At 50.4% G+C, this 22274-nt stretch overlaps 1 protein-coding gene across 1 annotated transcript in view; it reads right to left on the minus strand.

Moving 5' to 3' along the window:
* Positions 1-755: 755 nt before the first annotated feature.
* Positions 756-22274, minus strand: part of Nkain1 (sodium/potassium transporting ATPase interacting 1) — a 42851-nt gene continuing 21332 nt past the window's right edge. The window contains exons 2-7 of the mRNA XM_038334599.1: positions 9899-10036; positions 7682-7762; positions 4385-4582; positions 3455-3515; positions 2691-2772; positions 756-2504 (exon numbers count right to left, since the gene is read on the minus strand). Of these exons, the coding sequence (XP_038190527.1) occupies positions 2495-2504; positions 2691-2772; positions 3455-3515; positions 4385-4582; positions 7682-7762; positions 9899-10036 (570 nt within the window). The 3' untranslated portion in view covers positions 756-2494. The remainder of the gene's footprint in view (positions 2505-2690; positions 2773-3454; positions 3516-4384; positions 4583-7681; positions 7763-9898; positions 10037-22274) is intronic.

Below are 22274 nucleotides of genomic sequence, written 5' to 3' on the forward strand. Positions count from 1 at the left end.
CAGGAATATATAATAAAGGCTAAGCAAGCTGGTGCACACTCATAATCCAGCACCGAGGAGCCAGAAGGAGGAAGAGTATGAATTCTAGGATAGAGTGAGCTACATAGTGAAACCCAGTTTCAAGACAAACCCAAAATGGGGAATTAGCTCCACCGGGAAAGGCACTTGCTAAGTAAGTCTGGGAGCCTGAGTCTGATACCTGGGACTCACATGGTAGAAGAGAACTGGTTCTAGCGAGTGGTGCTCTGACTTCCATGTGTGCTCTGTGGCTTGTACATGTCACTCCACTCCCACACCACACACACACACACACACACACACACACACAAACAGAATATAAGAAAAAAAAAGTAGGAGAGAACAAACTCCACGAAGCTGTCCTTTGAACTCCACATGAACACTGTGGCACACAGCCCCCCAACACAAATGATTACAAATATTTCAAAAAGGGCAAGTGTAGTGGCACACACCTTTAATCCCAGCACTTCAGAGGCAGAGGCAAACAGACATCTAAGAGTTCAAGGCCACCCTGGTCTACATAGTGAGTTCCGGATCAGCCAGGGCTACACAGAGAGACCCTGTCTCAAGCAGAAAGATAAATGTATGTATATATGTTAAAAGTGAAGTGACCACCCAGCTTTGCCCATTGTTATCACCCAGTTTTGCCCATTTTTTTGGCAGGGACTTTCCCATTTGGAGGTCTTTCTGACCATAGGGCAGGACAGGCACACAGTGAAGAAAACACCTTTTTTAATCAAACCACCTGCATGGATACCAGGGAGGTCCCAGTCCACAAGGTCTCACTGAGAAGCAAACCCAGTCCCTCTACAAAACCCGGCTTATAAAACCGAAAGTCTTCAAAGCATCAGTGGCTAAACCCTTCAGTAGAAAGAGGCCTGGGGAAGGGATGGGAGAAGCCAGGGCTGCAGGTGGCAAGAGGCAGCCTGGCCTAAAGGAAGTCTGTCGCCCTCTAATTTGGGCCACCAGCCAGGGACCTGTGAGGACCAGAGGGGCTCCTGGGCTGGGCTGTTCTGTGTGGCATTTTTGATGGGACAGTGGAGTAAGTTCGCCATCCTAGCTCAGGAAAGCCTGGAGTGGAGAATGGGAAGGATGTGGTCACCACGGTGTGGCATGAACTGTCTCCACTGCCCAAGCTCTCTGATAGGTTCCTGTGCTTCCTAGTTAGGGTGGCTCCAGTTCCAGAGATTGGGCACTGATGTCTACTCTCTGGACATAACTCACCAAGCAGTACTCAGGACACAGGGTCCTCAGGGCCTCTGTGGAAGGAGGTAATGAGGACAGGCCTCCTCTCTGCTTGTTCCCAGGAAGGGTGGGGTGCTGACTCTCCACCCACACCCCCACTCTGCCCCTTCAGTGCTCCTGGACACCATTTTCTTCCCCTCTGAGACCACAATGGTGAAGTACTTGTAGAGTTTAGTTGGATTGCTAGGGGAAGGGGGCGGGGTAGCAGCAGAGGATCATGGGATAGGAGACCCAGGCTTAAGGACCTGGTGGAGGGTAGGATGAGAGGGTGGCCCTGCTTTCCTGGAGGATGAGGTTCGAAGGTTTGCCAAAGAAGGGCAGGCTGAGACTACAAAGGTTTCCTGTGGGTCAGGCTGAACTCTAGGCTTTGGGCTCTGTCTGTCTGGTTCCCAACAAAAGAAGAAACTGGTATATTGCTTTAAGAGTGGAGCTGGTGAGTGGTGGTGATGGCATGTGAGTGTGTGGGAATGCCCACGCTGCAAGGGGGTGTGTAAACCAAGTCCGGAGGCCGGATCCTGGGTTGCAGAGTTTAAAACTACAGTCTGCGGGATTCAAAGCCTGCCTCCACTAAAGCCTTACTGTGTGGCTTCAAGCAAGTCAAGTCACTTCATGTCTCTGGGCCTCAGTTTTCCCATCTGCACTGTAGCCCAGGGAATTGAGAAATGAGTGTGCCAGAAGTGTCATCTGCCCAGGGATTATTTTAATTATCTGAGGTGGGGAAACTGAGGCCCAGAGAGAGCAAAGGCTCTGCCAGATGTCACGCAGGATGCCAGAGATGCCCCTGCAGCTGGAGCCCAGGAATCCTGCTCCTAGTTCATAGTGTCGTTCCCCAGTGCAGGTACACGAGGGATGAGATGGGGATGAGTCCGTCTGTCTTGCTGTTTGGAGTGAGGGCAAAGTACTAAGTAAGGAGCGAATCTGAAGAAAGAGGAAGACCCTGGCACGTACCAAGGCTGAGATTAAAAAAAATACAAACCCAGCGATTCCCCCTCCCCCCAGTCCCAACCCTGAAGTCCAGCTGCTAAGGGCCATGGCCAGAGCCAGGGTCAAGTCCAAGTTCGAGTCTTAGTCCGCATTTGCTCCAGGGGCGGCAGATTCAGGAGATGCTGCATAAGTTGCAGTCAGGCCGTGGGCAGCCAAGGAGCGCACCTGCCCATAGTGATCCGAGCTCCCTTACGGCGCGGCTTCTAACTCCAGTTGCCCAGGTACGCGGGTAGGTGCCGGGCAGAAGCTACCCCGACCTGCAGGAAACAAAGACGTTTTAGGGGGTGCATCTGCAGGTCTGCGAGTAGGTGAGCAGAGAGACCCGGGTGCCCATGCCTCCTCTGTGTCCTTCTCTCCACCAACACTACAGACTCCGCCTCCAGCCACACCCAGTCACCACCTCTCTGCCGCCTCCCCCCCCCCCCCCCCGCACAGGAACCCACGTGTACAGAGGTTGCAGCTGTAAATGCGACGTCTTCTGCGGCGCCTGGTACCCATAGGAGTCAAAGCCACCGATGAAGTCAACTGCGGAAGGAAAGGGGTGAGTTATGAGAGACCGAGTTCTGAAGGTGAAAAACCCAAGACTGGACTCCATTCCCTGCGTAGCCCGGCCTGATGAGTGAGTGGTGCCGGGAACGGCCATGCCCATGATCAGGATGAGGGCCTAGAACGGGGCGTGCATGCGTGCGAGAGGGGAGGGACAAGTGTGCCCCATACCCTGGTGACAGCAGTAGGAGAGAGGTGGCTAGGTTAAAGGAAGGCCCTAAGGCTCGAAGACCTTCAATTGGATTAGATCCAGCAATGGGAACGAGCGATTCTGAGTCTTGGACTTGGTCATCTGAGTCGTAACCCAGAATGGTTACGAAGACCTCATGCACCCTGCCCTCTCTTCTTTCCTTAGAAACGGGTCCCCAAGCTGACCCCGGGGCTCCCTGGAGGGAGGGGGAGGAAGCCCTGTCCACGGTGCTAAGACCTTCAATTGGATTAGATCCAGCAATGGGAACGAGCGATTCTGGAGCCTTGGACTGAGCACCTGGTCATCTGAGTCGTAACCCAGAATGGTTACGAAGCCCTCATGCACCCCTGCGCTCTCTTCTTTCCTTAGAAACGGGTCTCCAAGCTGACCCCGGGGGCTCCCTGGAGGGGGGGGGGGAGGAAGCCCTGTCCACGGTGCTGAAAAGACGGTCACCGGGGGAGCCGCACTTACAGCTGTCCTCCTCTTCCAGAAACACTTTGCTGACGTAACAGGCAAACACGAAGCCGAACAGCTGGCAGGGAGGTGGGGGGGATGACAGTCAGGAAGAGCAAGACAAGTTGTCCCTGGCCCCCTCTACCCACCCGACTCAGCACCCTGGCCAAAGCAAACACTTAAGTTAAATGCCAACGCTTCAAAGACTGTGTGTGAGTGACTTCGACAAGCAGCTTGTGTCTCAGGCTTCTCAGGTCGGCCCCGGGTTGTGCCTCACTAGACTGTTCAGTGAAAGGATTATCTGACCCTGCCTGGTAAAGTGCTTAGGGGCTAGCCCTCCGGTTAATGGTCTCAAGTAGCCCAGGCTGGCCTTGAGCTCTGGATCCTCCTGCCTTTACCTTCCAATGCTGGGGTCACAGGTGTACACCACCATGCCTGTCTGTGACCCCTATTTGGAGCCCCTTTCCTAGTCTCCTAACTCTGTAAGGTTGGCACTGTTTTTTCCCTGCAAACAGGAAGAAAGCTTAGGTTTATCCAAGGTCCCATGGTGTGTTAGATAGTGAAGTCCAGCAGGAGCTGGCCTGAAGTCTTGTCCCATTCATGAAACTTGTCCGTGCCCTTCTTAGAAGCTGGGGGAGGGGTGGAAGGGAGAGGGAGGTGGAGCCAAGAGAGGCTGGAGTACATAGGTTCCTCCCTCCCTCCCTCCCTCCTCCTCCCCCTCTCTGTCTGTCTCGGGTGGGGGATAGGAGAGTCTGGAACTCACTATGTAATCTAGGCTGATCTCCAACTTGTAATCCTGATCCCCCTGCCTCTATCTCTCCTGAGTGCTGGAATTGAAGGTATATGCCACCACACCTGGCTTGTCCTCTCTTAACTGGGACTAAAGAACAGGATGGGTTGGACTCTGCACTTCTGGGAAGATGGGGGTGGGTGATGAACAGGACTTACAGCTAGGAAGATCTGCAGGGCACTGCTGAGGGCTTCAATGTAAGGATAATCAAGCAGGCAGCCCGTGACGGAGATGACATGGTGGTCCTCCAGTGCCAGGCGGGAGTTCAGAACAGGAGTCACTAGGCAGCCTGGCCCATTCTCCATCCACCACGAGCGATGCAGGGATGTGTTGAAGGTCATGATAAAGTCCCGGTCCTGGGGGGCAGAGGGGCCTGGGATACTGAGCAGTGGGGAGGGACAGAAGGATACTTCCCAGGCTCTTGCTACCACCCACTCTCACAGCCTGCAAGTCCACACACTGCCAGCAGGTGGCAGTAGATGATCACGTAGACACTACCCTGCTATCCGTGAAATGGAAAAGGGTGGGTGTTGAGCCTCGGAATTTCAGAATTAGAAGGGACACTAACAGGCACAGGTCTAACTCCCCAGGCATTGGTGAAATCCTCAATACAAGCTTCCATTGTTCCCTTTGTGTGACTCTGCACAAATCTCTCTTCTCCTTGTTCCAAAATCTCCCATTTGTTACATGGAGAAGGGCATGGTGTGCAGCCTTGTGCCCATCAATGCCTTTAGTCCTTTACTCCTTCAGTCAGACCAACAGCCACCACGCTGGCAAGAAACCAAACACACAGGCCCGGGATCAAGCTTCGTCTCCTGTGTAACTACATGGTCTCTACTTTTTTTGTTGTTGTTGTTTTTTAAGACAGGTTTCTCTGTGTAGTCCTGGCTGCCCTAGAACTTGCTCTGTAGACCAGGCTGGCCTCAAACATAGAAAACTGCCTACCTCTGCGTCCAGAGTGCTAGGATTAAACATGTGTACCTCCATGCCCATCTTGTACTTTAATGTATGTGTGTGTGTGTGTGTGCGCGCGTGCACGCGCACGTGAATGTGCATGTGCACATACTGAGGCCAGAGGTCAAAGTTGGCTGCCCTCCTCAATTGCCCTCCCACCTTTTTTCTTTTACATTTTTTATTGTTGTGGTGTGTGGGGGTGTGTGTGTGTGCATGCATGCGTGTGTACCCAAGTGCCACAGGACATGTCCAGAGGTCTGAATACAATTTTTGGGAGTTGGTTGTCATTTCTCCTTCCACTGCAGGGTCCAGGTTTGAACTCAGGTCATCAGGCTTGCAAAACAAGCGTTTTACCCACTGAACCACCTCTTTGACCCCGCCACATTGTTTGAGTTAGGGCCTCTCAATGACCCTGGAGTTCACAGTGTGGCTAGACTGGCTGGCCTGCAAGCCCTTGGGACACCTCTTTCTCTGCCTCTCCCAGTATTGGGGTTACAGATACACACCACTGGAGGGTTTTTATTGTGGGTGCTGGGGATGTGAACTCGGGCACTTGGCCAATGAACCATCTCTGGTTTAGAGGAGGACGTGGAACGGGGATGCCGCTCAGGTGGAAGAGTGCTTATTTAGCATACGTAGCCTTGGGGTCCCTCCCCAGCACCACATGTAGTGGGGTACAACTGTAATCCCATCATTTGGGGTGAAACATGGAGGGTCAGGAGTTCAAAGTCATCTGTAGCTATGGAGTGTTTGAGGCCTTCCTGGGCTACAAGAGACCCTGTCTCAAAAAAAAAAAAAAAAAAAAAAGAGGGGTGGGGCTGGAGAGATGTTTCAGCAGTTAAGAACACCAACTGCCCTTCCAGATCAGGGTTTCAGTTCTAGCACCCGCATGGCAGCTCCCATCTGTCTGTAACTCCCGTTCCAGGGTTCATCTGCCCTCTTCTGGTTTCTGCCAGCACTGCACACACAATGTACAGAGAGACATACCTCCAGACAAAGCGCCCTGTGGTGGTTTGGATGAGAATCGCTCCCACAGAGTCATATGTTTGAATATTTGGTCCCTAGTTGGTGGGACCGTTTGGAAAGCATTAGGTGTGACCTTGTTGAGGGCATGTCACTGAGGGTGGGGCTCCGAGGCTCTACCAGCACCCTGATCTCCCTCTTTGCCTTGGGTTGTGGATCAAGATGTGAGTACTCTCCCTCTTTGCCTTGGGTTGTGGATCAAGATGTGAGTACTCAGGTGTTTCTGCTGTAAGCCCTTGCTCCGCCATCCTGGACTCTAACTCTGAAACCCAAATTAAACTCTTTCTTTTATAAGTCACCTTGGTCACAGTGTTTTTTATCAGAGCAATAGAAAAGTAACTACCACACACCCATACACATACGATAAAGAATAAATGAATCTAAAGAAAGAGCTAACTGAGGCACAGAAGAGGCCATTTGCCCAGTTGTCAAACTGCCAGGCAGTGTTCAGCTGGGACTTAAACGGAGCAGGGTCAAACCATGAAGACAAAGTTCTTATTCACATATGTGGCCTCCTTCATATCTAAAAACAGGAGCTGTGTCTCTCGGGCTTGCTCTTTGTGCAGCTTCACACCTCTACCTTCTTCAGCTCTTCTCCACATGGCATCGTGTGTTCAGTTTCCCCTGAACAAATGCCACTTAGTCTCTCCCTTTCTGAAAAAGATTGACCAGCCCTGGGCCCACCACGTCTTTGTGCCTAAGCGATAAAGAATGCACGTGTAATGTTTTCACCTCCTTCCTGAGCATCCTAACACGAGACCGACACACCTTCCCAAGCATCCTAACACGAGGGCAGCACACACCTTCCCAAGCATCCTAACATGAGGCCGGCACACACCTTCCCGAGCATCCTATCATGAGGCCACCACACACCTTCCCAAGCATCCTAACATGAGACCGACACACCTTCCCAAGCATCCTAACACGAGGCCGGCACACACCTTCCCGAGCATCCTAACACGAGGCTGGCACACACCTTCCCGAGCATCCTATCACGAGGCCGGCACACACCTTCCCGAGCATCCTATCATGAGGGCAGCACACACCTTCCCGAGCATCCTAACACGAGGGCAGCACACACCTTCCCGAGCATCCTAACATGAGGGCAGCACACACCTTCCCAAGCATCCTAACACGAGGGCAGCACACACCTTCCCGAGCATCCTAACACGAGGCTGGCACACACCTTCCCGAGCATCCTATCACGAGGCTACCACACACCTTTGGTTTTTTACTGAGCTTGTGGTCAACAGAGTCCTCAGCTCATCCTCACAGCAAATGCTCCTTGGCCTCATCGGTCTTATCGTTTTGGAGACATGCAGAAGAGGCCAGGGGCAGAAATGGAGGTCAAGCGGGCTGCACGGATTACTTGAGTGTACAGAGGGGGAAAGGTGTGTGGGGAGACACACTGTCCCAGTCCCCCGTAGGGACGGCAAAGGTCAGGCTGTGCCCTGCACACCACCAGGCCGGAGGCTTACCTGGGACAGCTGTCCAACCTCCAGGTAGAAGCAGATGATGAAGGCGTTCCAGCCAACCCAGAGCACCAGCCAGGCTGCGTACTGAGGAAAGCAGAGGTGTGATCAGGGTGGGGGCCGAGGTGGCTCAATTGAGACAGACTTCAAGGGCAGGGGGATCTTTATAGCAGAGGTTACAAGTCCACATCCATCCCTCACAGCCCTGCAGGGCAGGCAAGCATGTCATCTCCCCTCTATGAAGGCCCAGAGGAAGGCTCATCTTCTCTGGATCACACAGCTGGAAGGAAGGGCTGGCCCTTAGCCCAGGCTCTTGTGGAGTGACCTCCTCTATGTGTTCTTTAATTACATTGAATAGTTTATTAAAAATACAAATTGGGAGGGACTGGATAGATGGCTCAGAGGTTAAGAGCACTGACTGCTCTTCCAGAGGTCCTGAGTTCAATTCCCAGCAACCACATGGTGGCTCACAACCATCTGTAATGAGATCTGGTGTTCTCTTCTAGTGCGCAGGCATATAGGCAAGCAGAACACTGAATACATAATAAATGAATCTTTAAAAAAAAATAAAAATTGGGGTCTGGGCAGTGGTGGCACACACCTTTAATTTTAGTCCTCAGGTGGCAGAGACAGGTGAATCACTTAGTTCGAGGCCAACCTGGTCTATAGAGTGAGTTCCAGGACAGCCAGGGCTACCCAGAAAATCCTATTTCAAAATCAATCAATCAATCAATCAATCAATCAATCAATCAATCAACACAAAACAAAAACAAAAACCAAACTGGGGCTGGAGAGATGGCTCAGCAGTTTAGATGAGATTTTTGTTCCCAGCATCCACACAAGGGCAGGCTCACAACCACCTGTAATTTGAGGTCCAGGGGATCCAATGTCCTCTTCTGATCTCCTCAGGTACCCACACTCAAGTGCACCCCTTCCTAATTAAAAATAAATAAATAAAATCTTAAAAACACAAACTGCCAGGGCTAATGGGATGGCTCAGTGGGTGAGGAAAGCTGCCATCAGAGCCAGCATGGTGGAGCTGGCCTTAGGAACCAAAGGATGACCTAGAATGAGCAGGATGGGCCACCGGTAGCATGACTCTACATGTCCTTGATACCATAGGTATCAAGTATGGATGTAGGTTAATCTAGTAAAAAATATCGTCCTTGATATGGTTACCTGAAGAGGCACCGAGGCCCAGCAGGGAGCATGGCTGAGGATGTCTGAGGTTAAAAGTCTAGCAGACCATTAGCAGGGGAGGGCTCTGGGAATACTGTCATACCCCTGGGGCTGGAGCACAGGAACCACTGATCTCAAAAGGCCACCTCAGCTACCTTCAGACAAACCACGTTTGTTTGTTTGTTGAGATAGGGTCTCACTGTGTAGCCCAGGCTATAATGAATTATCGATGACACTGCCTCTGTCTCCCAAATTCTAGGATGACAGATATGCCTCACCATGCTGCGCCTGCCAGACCACGCCCTCAGTGAACGTCACTCAGTAGAGACCGAAGCTGTGACTTCCTGGTGGTTCCTTGCTGCTTCTGGAAACACAGCTGGATGTGTGTTTTGTCCCCATAGCTTATAGACGGTGACAGTGTAGGAAGGAACCCTCACTCCACACCTGGCTCTGCCTTTCTTAGCTGTGTGACCTGAGGAAGACTCTTAACCACTTTGAGCCTCTTCCTCAGCTGCGTGGGGAGGTGGTGAAGCTGCTTTAAAGATGGGACACAGAGGTAGAACTGAGCATTCTGCCTGGCCTACCCTGGACAGGAGACATAACTCTCTTTTTAAGATTATCTATCTATCTATCTATCTATCTATCTATCTATCTATCTATCTATCTATCTATCTATCTATCCATCCATCCATCTATCATGTATACAGTATTCTGCCTGCATGTATCCCTGCAGGCCAGAAGAGGGCACCAGATCTCATTACAGATGGTTGTGAGCCACCATGTGGTTGCTGGGAATTGAACTCAGGACCTCTGGAAGAGCAGTCGGTGTTCTTAAACTCTAAGCCATCTCTCCAGCCCCGTGTTGACATATCTTGCTTATGAAATATCTCATGTTTATCCCCTGGGAAGATTCTCTAGTAAAAAAAAAATGGCACCCTGGTATGTTGTGAGTGCATAACTTTGAGGTTTGGGTATTTGTGTCCCTTTGGGCTCATGGGTAGGAGACAGTTACAGTCAGAGGCAGGGGCAAGGAAAGGGACGTACCAGAATGAGATACCGGGATCGATACTGCACGGTGCCAAAGATGCCCAGGATGACAGCCATAATATGTAGGAAGTTGGCCAGGATGGGAGCCCACTGGTAGCCCAGGAAATCAAAGATCTGTCGCTGGAGAGCAGCCACCTGTGGAAGAGACAGGCTGAGACAACTGCCATGCAAAAGGACAGAGACTCAAGACACCCGGTCCCTCAGCCCAGAGTAATGCAAGAGGGAGTCCGGCCTCTACAGCTGACCTCTACAGCTGACCATGACTTTGGGGTGGGGTGGGAATTGGAGCCAGGGTCTCCTTCCTGCTGGAAAGCCCAGGAAGACCATCTCTCAAAACAAATAGACATGGGGTGGGGGTGGGACAGGATGGCTGAGAGGAAACAGGTGCTGACCACTGAGCCTGACTAGCTGAAGTTGATCCCCGGGACCCAAATGGTGAGAGAACCGAATCCCACAATGGGTCCTCTGATATGCATAAGGCTTACTCCAAATAAATGAATGTAATTAATTTTTCGAGATTGGGGGATTGAGAATATAGCTCAGCGGTAAAGCACTTGACTAGTACGTGCAAAACCTTAGGCTGGATTCTCAGCATTAAAACCAAACAAGAACATCTCCATAGACTGAAGCAGAGGGCTTGCTTAGGAATGAGTGTGTGTGTGTGGGGGGGGGGGTTTGGGTCAAGTGATAGATCCCAGGGTCTCTTCCTGCCAGGGCAGCAGGATGGTACAGGCTGATGCCACCACACAGATGGCACAGCTTGGGAAGAGACCAAAGAAGCTGCAGGCTTGGGCAGGATATGAGGGGAGCCTGGTCTTGCCAGGCTTGGGCCTGGGCACCTTCCCATCTGCCTCTTGCTGGTGACAGCCCTCACAGGGCTCTGCAAATGGTCAGAGGCATCCCAAGTTCATGTCTCCCTGCACACGCCTTGGCAGGAAGATGGATCTGGACTCCTTACGTCATCGTGAGAAGAGAACGTGTAGTTCAGATAGAACAAATGACTTGCCCAAGGTCACACAGCAGGCAGGTGGCAGAGTAGGCCTTTTGCTGCCACCTGTCTCATCTAAATACCAAGGTACCATGCTTCCCAGCGGGCCCTGGCTCCGGAGTCAAGGGGCACAGGTGGGGAGTGTGCCTCTGTCTGCTGGGGGACTTTGGCCAGGTCACCTGCCCTGCTGGGCCTCAGGCTCCTCACCTATACACAACAATTAATGGATTCCACAATCCAGCCCCGACTGGGTGGCTGGCTGACCTTGGGGAAGGACTCGCTAGGCACGTCCTCTTCCTCACTTCACTGAATTTTTTTTTTAAATTTTATTTGTGCATGCATGCCTGTGTGTGTGTGTGTGTGTGTGCGCGTGCTGACCAGAGGACAACCTGCAAGAGCCATTTCTCTTCTTCTACCATGTAGGTCGCAGGGATAAGGTTCACGTTATCAGATAGCATCAGGTGACTTTATGCCACCTTACTGTCCCCTGACTTCTATGCTTTCAGCAACTGGGTTTAGAACTGAAGCCTCCACCTCCTTTCCTTTCCTTTCCCCAAGCCCTCCTGGGTTGTGGAAATACAGTTTGACTCTCCCCTTCCACGGGTGGGAGGACCCCAGGTGGCTCCATCCCTAACCCTGGATGCTGCGTTCCTGCCCCTCACAGCCATCACCTATCCACTCCAGCACTGAGCTCTGACCGGGTCACCATCCACCTGACATGCAGTGTGTCCCACCCGCTAGCTCCTCCACCTCTCAGAACAGTTGGTACGCATCACTTGTGCAGGCCTCAGACAGATGTCAACACAGCCTTTATCTAGTGTGGTAGTATAGTAGTATACCCCATAATTCCAGAACTCAGGAGGGAGAGACAAAGGGACCCCAAGTCAGGGCCAGTGTGGGTTACACAGTAGCACCTTGTCTCAAAACACACACACAAAAGACACTTTTAAACATTCAAATTGGTATGGGAGTTGGGGGGGGGGATGGCTCAGTGGGTAAAGAAGGCACTTGCTACCATGTCCGACAACCCAAGTTCAATCTTCAAAGCCCATGTGGTAGGAGAAAACCAATTCCTGCAAACTGTTTTCTGATCTCACATGTACATTTTGGCATAAGCGGTCCTGTACACACACACTAAATTCATAAATGGAGAAAGGATGTATACAATAAAATGTTTTATTCAAGGGGCTGGAGATATGGCTCAGAGGTTAAGAGCACTGGCTGCTCTTCCAGAGGTCCTGAGTTCCATTCCCAGCAACCACATGGTGGTTCACAACCATCTGTAATGCAATCTGATGGCTTCTTCTGGCCTGCAGGCATACAATGGAGATAGAATATATGCATTAATAAAAAAATTAAAAAATGCTTTATTCTAATTTGCCAGCTAAGCGTACCTTGACTCAAGATGAGTGGGAAAGATTCCCAATAAACATCTTGGATACTGTCTGGCATTGTGGCACTCACCTTTAATCCCAGCACTCGGGAGACAGAGGCAGGTGGATCCCTGAGTTGGAGGCCAGCTTGGTTTGCAGAGCAAGTTCCAGGACAGCCAGGGCTACACAGAGAAACCTTGTCTCAGAAAAACAAGCAAGCAAACAAACCCCATCTTGGATACTAAAGAACTTGCTGGGAGTTGGCGGTGTACAACCATGATCCCAGCACTTGGGAGGTGGGAGCAGAAGAATCAGAGTTCAAGTCCACCCTGGGCACACAGTGAGTAGCTCAGTTGCTGGTCTTGCACTCCCAGAAACTTCCTGACCTCTCTTCCTGCTGCGAGGCTCCCAGGTGTGCATCACCACCCTCTTTCATAAAATGCAACTTTATTGTTATTATTATCATTATACGTGTGCAGTGAATGTGCTACAGTGAGCATGTGGCAGTTAGAGGGACAACTTTTGGACGTCTGTGGCTCCCGGGATCAAACTCAGGTTGTCACGCTCGGTGGCAAGGGCTTTAACCACTGAGTCATCTTCCCAGCCCTTTATTTTATTATTTAATTAATATTTTGTTTGGCCACAGGGTCTCATGTAGCCCACTCTGGGCTTACACTCACCAGGTAGCCAAGGTTACTGGTGACATCCTGTCTCACTTTCTTTCCTGGAATGCTGGGATTGCAGGTATGTGCCACCAAGGTGTTTTGTGCAGCTAATGGTGGAAGGGCAGGGAAGGCTGCTAGAACCAGAAGCCGTAAGTGGTCTCTGGGGGTCTGTTACTTTGTCATACATTATGATTAATAACAGTAGCAAAATTGTGGTTATGAAGTTGCAAAGAAATAATTTTATGGTTTGGGGGTCACAACATGAGGAACTATATTAAAGTGTCTGTCGCAGCATTAGGAAGGCCGAGAACCACTGCTCTATGTAGATCAGGTTGGCCTCAAGCCTATGGGGTTATGTGAGGCCTCCCTGGGCTGTGCCACTGCCACACTGCCATCCCCTGACCTTGGCCCTATCCCATGCACTGCACCCTCCCAGAAGCATCCTCAGGAAGTCCGCTTCTCTTTCCTTCTCCCATGCTCCCAAAGTCCCAACAGGGGTTGACAGTCTTTGGATCACAACACTACCCTAAGGCTATTTCAGCACCTTCAGTGCTGGCCATATCACCCACTGGTTGGTCTCTGAATACAATTTTTCTTTTTTTCATACAGGATCTCGGAGCCCAGGCTGTTCTGCAATTCAAGATCCTCTTGCCTCAGCCTCCAGAGTGCTGGGTTTACAAACCCACTCCACCATGTCTGACATTCACTGTAAACCTAACCTTCTGGCCCTGTCCATTGCCAGTGTCCACTCCCCTGATGTGTCCAAATGCAAGAGCGAGAAACCTCAGTTCTAACTCAAGCGTCCTTCCTGCTCTCTAACACCCCCAAGTCTAGGGGTCACAAACGGAACAAGTCTTCCATCTGATCACGTTCACCATGCATGTTTCCTCCCACCTGGATGTCCCAACCCTCCTCTCCCAGATACCTCAAGCCTGACACACACACTCTCTCTTCCAAGACCTAGTCTGCCTGGCTGCCCTTCCCCAGGCCCTTAGCTCCCCACCCCCAAACCCTGATTATTTATTTATCGGGTGGCTGCAAGCTGAGGGGGATGCTGTTGCTATGGGAACCTTCAGCCCCTTGTCAGGGCTGCCTCTGGTCTCAGTAGGATGCTCTTGTCTGTCTAGACTCCAACCCCAGGAGCCCAATCCCAGGTGGGAACTGGAGTGGGGGTGGGGAATAATATAGATGGATGTACCGGAGGCAGGGAAGGGGCTGGGCAAAGGGCCATGGAACTTTATCTGAAGTCTCTGGTACCTCAGCCCTTGCCCATCAATTTTGCAAGTCAACTACTTCCCTGGCCAATATTCCAGTGTGCGGCCATATGCCTTAGTTGCAGAAGTCTGGCTGTCTGGGGGAAGAGGAGGGTGGCGCCCTAAGAGTCCCAGAGGAAGGGAAAGAGCAGCCCTTCTGCCTCTGACTGATTCTGAGGAGCAAATCTTCCCATTTGGGGTCCGGCAGACTGGGATGGAAACACAGTTTAGTGACTCATCCTGCAACCCTGCAACTCCCTCTTCAAGCCTCAGTTTCCCCACTGGTGAAGTGTTCTGTCACAAAAAGCGCTCAGCTAGCAGGGTGTCTGAGGCACAGCCCCTCGTGTGCCTCGAAGCCCCCCTTCCCAGTGGATTTCTGAGGCAGCTGATAAAATTACACTTGACTCAGCCCCTCATCCGTGAAATGAGGGGGTGGGCTGAAGCTGATGCCGCAGGCTGGAAGGAGCCCAGAGATCCCCCTAGTGCAGCCCTCATTAGGACTCAGCACAGTGACAGCTGGGAGGGACAGCCACTTGCCTGAGGGGAGGGGGCTCCCAGTTCCTAGACTGGACCCACCTCGGGGGGGTGGGGCTCCACCTGGGACCAGCACTATTGTGTGTCAGCTGAAAGAATATCCTAGCTGGCTTAAAGGGAGTGTGGTGGAGACCAGGTGGGGCTTTTAACAAGGGCAGGGAAGGGATTTAATCCACCGAAGAGATTTCTTAAGCGCCTTCTGTGCCAGGCCCCAGGGCTAAGGACAGGGGGATGTGAGGCAGTGAGCAAACCATGTGGCCTCTGTCTTAGAAAGCAGGGGTCCAAGATGTTATGGTGGCACGCACCTGCAGTCCCAACATTTGGGACTGAGAGACAGAGGCAGGAGTGCCTACTGCAGATTTGATGCTAGCCTGGGTTTACAGTGAATCCGGATCTCAAAACCCAGAAGTGGGGGAGAAAAGAAAGTAGGAAGAAGAAAGGACGAAGGGAGGGAATGAAGAGAAAGGAAGGAAGGAAGGGGGGAAGGAGGAGGAGGAGGGACAGACCATGGTCTCTGGCGGTTGATATGGGGACACTGTACAGGCCCCCTCTCTCCTGTGCCTAGTGACGTTCGGGGACACCACTGACACATACACACTGTGTCCCTGCCTTCTCTGGGAGCCTCAGCCGCCCTCCCCAGCCATGATCCCACTGGAAACCAGCCAACGCCATCACCGTTAAGTTAAAAAAGCAAGTGGCAGAGCAGTATGAATCCAGTGTAAAAAACAAAAGACACAAAATGCCTGTGAGAGCAAAGGCAGCATCAAGAGACAGGAAAAGGCAACGGTTATGAGGGGTCATCTCAGGGGAGCAGAGCAGGGGACAGGAGACGAGGCTCTAACACACACACACACACACACACATATCTGGAGCTGTGAACTGGCTTGCAACTAAGATAATAAGGTTTAAGGAAGTTAAAATCAGCCAGGTGCAGTGGTGCCTGCTTTTAATACCAGCACAGGGGGAGGGGGGATTGTGGGGCAGAGGCAGACTGATCTCTGTGAGTTTGAGGCCAGCCTGGTCTATGGAGTGAGTTCCAGGTCAGGTTCCAAAGCTGCACAGAGAAACACCATCTCAAAAAACAAAACAAAACAAAACAAAACAAAAAAACAAACAAAAAACAAAAATCTAATCTACATGAGAAGTAGAAAAAGGCAAGATCTCCTGAGTAAATTGGGAGTGTGGGGACTATGGGGAGAAGGTAGAAGGAGAAGGGAAGGGAGGGGAATAGAGAAAAACATATAAAAATATGTTAAAAACAATAAAAATAAATTCTAGCCGGGCAGTAATGGTGCACGCCTTTAATCCCAGCACTCAAGAGGCAGAGGCAGGCGGATCTCTGTGAGTTCAAGACCAGCTTTGGTCTACAAGAGCTAGTTCCAAGATAGGCTCCAAAGCTATAGAGAAACCCTGTCTCAAAAAAACCAACCCCCCCCAAAAAAAGATAGAAAAAACTCTAAAAAAACAAAAACAAAAGAATTAATTATAATTTATTTGTATTTAAAAATAAAATAAAAAATTTAATTAAAAGAACCTGCCTTTGCCTCAACTACATTACAAAAGTAGGAGAAATTATCTGGTAAACTGTAGCCATTGAAAGGGTTGAAATTTGAGAATGTTTTATTCAATATATTCTGGCACTGTGAAAGACAAAAAAAGAAAAAAGGAAAGAAGGAAGGAAAGAAAGAAAAAGAAAGGAAAAAAGAAAGGGTTAACGTTTGGAGGCTGGAGAGGTAAATGGCTCCGCAGTTAAGAGCATTGGCTGCTCTTTCAGGGGAATTCCCAGCACCCACATGGTGGCTCACACCTGTTTGTTATTGCAACTCCAGCAGTTCTGACACCTTCACACAGACACACATCCAGGCAAAACACCAATGCACATAAAATAAAAAATAAAGAAAAAAGAAAGACCGTTAAGGTGGCAGGTGAACAGCTGAGGGACAGGGCTACTGTGTGTGAAACTGACTCAAATCCCAGCACCTACACACACACACACACACACACACACACACACACACACACACGTTCTCAAAAGCCAGGTGTGGTAGCATATACCTATAATCCTGGTACTGGGAAGGTAGAGGCAGGAAGATCAGGAATTTAAGGCTAGCCTCAGCTACACATTGAATTTGAGGCTAGCCTAGGCTATATATATTTAAAACAAAACAAACCACCACCATCCTCCAACAAAAACAAACAAACAAAAACCAAAGGAGCTGGGCTGGTAAGATGGCTCATTGGGTAAAGACAGTTGCTGCCAAGCCTGACCATGACCATGGGCTACAAGACCCTGGGCTAGCCTGTCCCAGACTCTTCCTGCCCCTGGTTGCTCTGCCTCCTCCAACCCGACTTTATCCAGATTCACCCCCTTTTCTTTTTCTTTAAAGAGTTATCTATTTATTATGTATACAGTGTTCTATAAGAGGGCACAGATGATTGTGGTTGCTGGGAATTGAACTCAGAACCTCTGGAAGAGCAGTCAGTGCTCTTAACCTCTGAGCCAACTCTCCAGCCCCTCCCAGGGGTTGAACTCAGGCTGTCAGGCTCGGCAGCAGCATCTTCACTGCCTGAGCCAACTCAGTGCCTTTTGTGGGCCAAGTCCTGAAAACTCTCTGGTGAAAAATGAGCTCAGCTCCTACCTGGGGACACGGCTCATGTCATTTTTTTCCTCTAAGGACACTAGTACTAAGCACAGAGAAAGGGAATGAGGAACACAGACAAGTGAGGAGTGTCCTTCTCATACTAAGGGACAAGCAAAGCCCCCAGGACAGTGACAATCTTAAGGATCTACCTTAGTGTACTTTATTAAGTACCACTGTATACTGACCTTCACTTCCGTGTGACATCCCCTAATCCCACCCCAAGGTACAAATGAGGAGGCTGAGGCCCAGAGCTGCGGAAGGGCTCATGTATAGACACTGGAACTCAAGTTTCAGCCACGGTGTGGCCCAAGCTCTCACTATTCCCTGCCCCACAGAGCTTAGCAATTGAGCCTGTCTGTACTACCACTTAAGAGGCCTGCTGGAGGGGCCTTCTGCTCTAGAAGCAGGCACCCTCTTCCTCATTTCAGATCTCTGGATCCAAACCCCAGACTGCCATCTGTCTGTCCTCGGGCCCTCCTGCTGTGGCACAGCCCTCCACTTGGACTGGGTCAGGGGGGAAGCTGGAGAGCAGTTGGTCCTCACCTTCTGGGTAATTAATCCTCAGAGACCAGCTGGGAGCTTTAGTGAGGCCCAGCAGGCTGATCTGGCCAGTCTGGTCCTGTCAAGAGGCAGGACTTTGGCCTCTGTATCCATGGTAACCCCACCCCTTCATCTCAGTGACCACTGACCCATACCCCTTTCTCAGCTGGGGGCTCCTTGGGCCCCTTCTGGACAGCTCTGTCTCACTATATCTTTGAGCTGGCAGCTCCATTAGCGCAGGCTGACTGGTAGTGATCCAATTAACATAAATCTACATTAATTTGCATAAACCCCAGAACAGCCCAGGGCAGGGCTATGAAGGGAAAACCAACAAAAAATCAAAGTACCCTCACCACTCCACTGGGCCTGTTTCTTCATTCACCACCTGGTAAGCCCTTAGGGGAGGCAGTGCAGAAGGCAATCAATGCGTCCGTGACTCAGTTTCCTTCTCCGAAGATGGAGACAAGGCCATAATCTTTGCAGTATTGTCTGGATTCACTCTGAAACCCTGGGACTCTCCAACTCAACACCCCGTCAGTCGCTCGGTACCCAGGAGAGCTCACAAAACCCTATAGAGCTTGCACCTGAATCTGGGGCTGCAATGCCCCACTTCCAGCCCAGATGCTGCCTGCCTAGACCCGGACCCTCATTTCTGGGTTCTGGCATGGCATGGATTTGAACCTGATTGCCAACTTGTGGACTTGACTTTCTGATGGAAACCTCCTATGGGCTTTGCCTTTGAGGTAGCACATTTCCCATCCCCCACCCCTTCCCTGGCAGGCTCTAACCCTGCTCTGGCCCCCAGCACCACACACTCTGGATAGCAAGAAGCACTTTATGGCGATAGCGAGAGGCAGAAGGTGCTCTGAAGTCAGACTGCTCCAGTTTATGATGCTACTATGTGAGCTTGGGTTCATTTTCCCTATAAGCCCCGGTTTCTCCATCCTATGACCTCCCTACTTCCTGGAGTTGCAAAACTAAATGAGTCCACATAGCGATCATTAAGATGGTGATGGGGAGGGCTGGGGTGAGGCGAGCTCAGTCCATAAGGTCCTTGCCACACAGGGACGAGCACCCATCCTGATTTCTAGATTATAGGTAGAAAGGGCAAATGCTTGCCCTTTTGATTGTGCGCCCAGCCTTCAAAGGCTGAGCAGTCACTCCAGTCTGGCACACATTTACTATCCCAGTGCTGAAGAGGTAGGGACAGACAGGTCCTGGGGCTCTCTGCCCATCCTTAACTGGGAGGCTCAAGTTCCAATAAGAGACCGTGTCTCAGATACACAAGGTAGGAGGCTGGAGAGATGGCTCAGTGGTTAAGAGCACTAACTACTCTTCCAGAGGACTCAGGTTCAATTTACAGCACCCACATAACTTACTGCTAACCATTCTCTATAACTCTAGTTGCAGGGGATCAGACACCCTCCTCTGGCCTCTGAGGGCATTGCATGCACAAGGTAAACCTGTATACCGGCAAGACACCCAAACACATAAAATAAAGCAAATCCTTCCCAAAATGTAAAGAGATCATGTTAAAGCAAAACAAGAGGTGGGTGGTGGTCGAGGCGCACACCTTTAATTCCAGAACTCCGGAGGCAGGGGCAGGTGGATCTCTGAATTTGGGGCCAGGCCAATCTACAAAACGAGTTATAAGACAGCCAGAGCTACACAAAGAAACCCTGTCTTGAAAAAAATCAAACCGGGGGGCTGGAGAGATGGCACAGGGGTTAAGAGTATTGACTGCTCTTCCAGAGGACCGGGGTTCAATTCCCAGCACCCACATGGCAACTCACAACTGTCTATAACTCCAGTTCCAGGAGACCCAATACCCATGGAAAAATATCAATGTGCATAAAATTATAAAAATAAATGAATTTTAAAAAGAAAAACAAAAACCAAACCACAACAAAAAATAAGTTAGCTCCTAAAGAACATCTGAGGTTGACCACCCATGACCCCCACACAAAGCACTCCTGCACAACGAAAAGACAGAAAAGAGAAAACCCCTGGAGTCCCTTGGGGAGTTCAGGAAGGCTTTACAGAGATGGCATCTGAGTTTGGCAGAGCAGACTGTCTGCACACAGTGGGGCACAGCGTAGCTGCACACTGTGGGACACAGCGTAGCTATTACAAGAAGCTATGAAAAGTGGGCTGGACTATGTATGATGTGGAGGCAGGCTGCAGAAACATGTGGACGGTATGAGGGGAAAGGAGACGGCAGGACAGAGATTTTGAGACTCAGTCATGGCTCTGTAAGGCTTTTCCTTTGAGGAGTAGTCTTTCATAAGGAAGCAAAAGTACGGCATGAAATAAGTCACGGATGACAAACATACACAATCCCTGTGCCTGAGGCAGGTAGACTAACCATTCCCGATTACCTGGGGGTTTCTTGGGGCACAGCACTTTGGGAGACAAACAATAAAGTCCTAGGCAAGTTGGGCCAAATTGGGATAGTACAGATGACCGGATGGATGCAGATGCAGTGAGAGGTGACAGGAAGGGGAAGCTGAGGTTGCACCTCAGGCTCCATCTGTGGTCTAAGGGGCAGAGAAATCTTTTTCTTTTCCCTTAAGATTTTTCTTTCTTCCTTCCTTCCTTCCTTCCTTCCTTCCTTCCTTCCTTCCTTCCTTCCTTCCTCCTCCTCCTCCTCTTCTTCTTCTGTTTTTGAAACAGAATTCTCTATATAATAGCTCTGGCTGTGCTGGAACTCATTACGTAGACAAAGTAGACCTCGAACTCACAGATATCTGCCTGCCTCTGCCTCCTGAGTGCTGAGATCAAAGGCATACCCCACCACTACCCAGCAAGATTTTATTTTTAATTATGTATGTGTGCACATGTGTGAGTGCAATACCAACAGAAGTGGGTGTCAGATCTCCAGTACCTGGGATTATAAGCAGTTGTGAGCCACCTGGTGCAGGTGATCGGGACATCTTAACTAGTGAGTCATCTCTTCCTGGGGCAGAGACATTCTAAGCAGACAGTCGAGAAAGTTGGGGCTTTTGAGGAAGCCGGACTGGAGACGGGGTGAAGAGATGAGTGAGGTGCTCCTGGCAAGCTTAGAACAGCACCCAGAATTCTTCTCCAGGCCTGAGTTCCAGTTTTCCCAGGACCCTCAGATCCTGGCAATGCTGACATTGCTTATCTTCCTCTCTCCAGACTATTAGCTCTCAGGAGGCCCAGCTTCCAGGCTCTGGAGCAGGCAGGGAAGGCCTGCAAGGAGAATGTCCTCTGAAGAGGAGCCCTGAAGGCAGGAGGAGGTTCTTCCAAGCCAGGCGACCTCAGCACAAAGACCTCCCCAGAGATGCTGGCTGCAGACATACATCCAGATAAATAAAACACAATTCGTCAGATCCCCTGACTAAGTGCAATGCACACCACCCTATAATTAAGCCAAAATCCCCGCCAGAAAGCACCTTAACGGAGCCGGAGCCGGCACTTAGGCACAGGATTAATTATGGCAGAGCTCCCGATTGTAGGAGCGCTAAGTGGGAAGGAGATAAGGTGGGGAAAACCAGAACAAAACCAGGCTTGGTCCTTTTTTCCCTTTTATAGATGGGAAATGGAGGCTGAGGGAGGTATTAACACTTGCCAGAGGTCACACAGCTAGTAACTGACAGAGGCTAAGAGGGTGTGTTAGTATCTTCCAAAATGATCTGCAGACTCTGCTTAGTCTCCATCCAAACAGTAACAACCTTTGTTTTTAAAGAAATGGGCGGGGCATAGTGGCATATAACAAGCACTCAGGAGGAGAGGTAGGTAGATCTCTATGAGTTCTAGGCCAGTCTGATCTACACAGTGAGTTCTGGGCCAGCCAGAGCTATCATGGTGAAACTCTGTCTCAAAAATAAAATAAAATAAATGGATAAACTGATCTTTAAAAATCATACGTATGCTGGGTGGTGGTGGTGCACGCCTTTAATCCCAGTACTTGGGAGGCAGAGGCAGGTGGATCTCTGAGTTTGAGGCCAGCCTAGCCTAGAGTTCCAGGACAGCCAGGGCTACACAGAAAAACCCTATCTTGAACCCCTTCCCCAGCAAAAAACATACATACACTCACACACACTTTTTAATTGGGGGGTAAAAAGAATGAAATCAGAGGACTCATGCATTGATTTTTAGAACCTGGGACAACCAGGTATGGTGGTGTGTGCACTGTTAATCCAAGCACAGAGGCAAAGACAGATGGATCTTTAGGAGTTCCAGCCCAGACAGGGCTATCTAGTGAGACTGTCTCTAAAATAAACCTACACCAAAACTACAGCAAAGTGGCATGGTGTGCTTGCCTTTAACTCAACACCCAGACCAGTGGAACAAAAGCCCAAGAAAAACCCATCAATTACGGTCAGCTGACACGTGCGTGTACGTGTACGTTTTG

This window comes from Arvicola amphibius, chromosome 6, assembly GCF_903992535.2.
Source record: "Arvicola amphibius chromosome 6, mArvAmp1.2, whole genome shotgun sequence".
Classification (NCBI taxonomy): Eukaryota; Metazoa; Chordata; class Mammalia; order Rodentia; family Cricetidae; genus Arvicola; species Arvicola amphibius.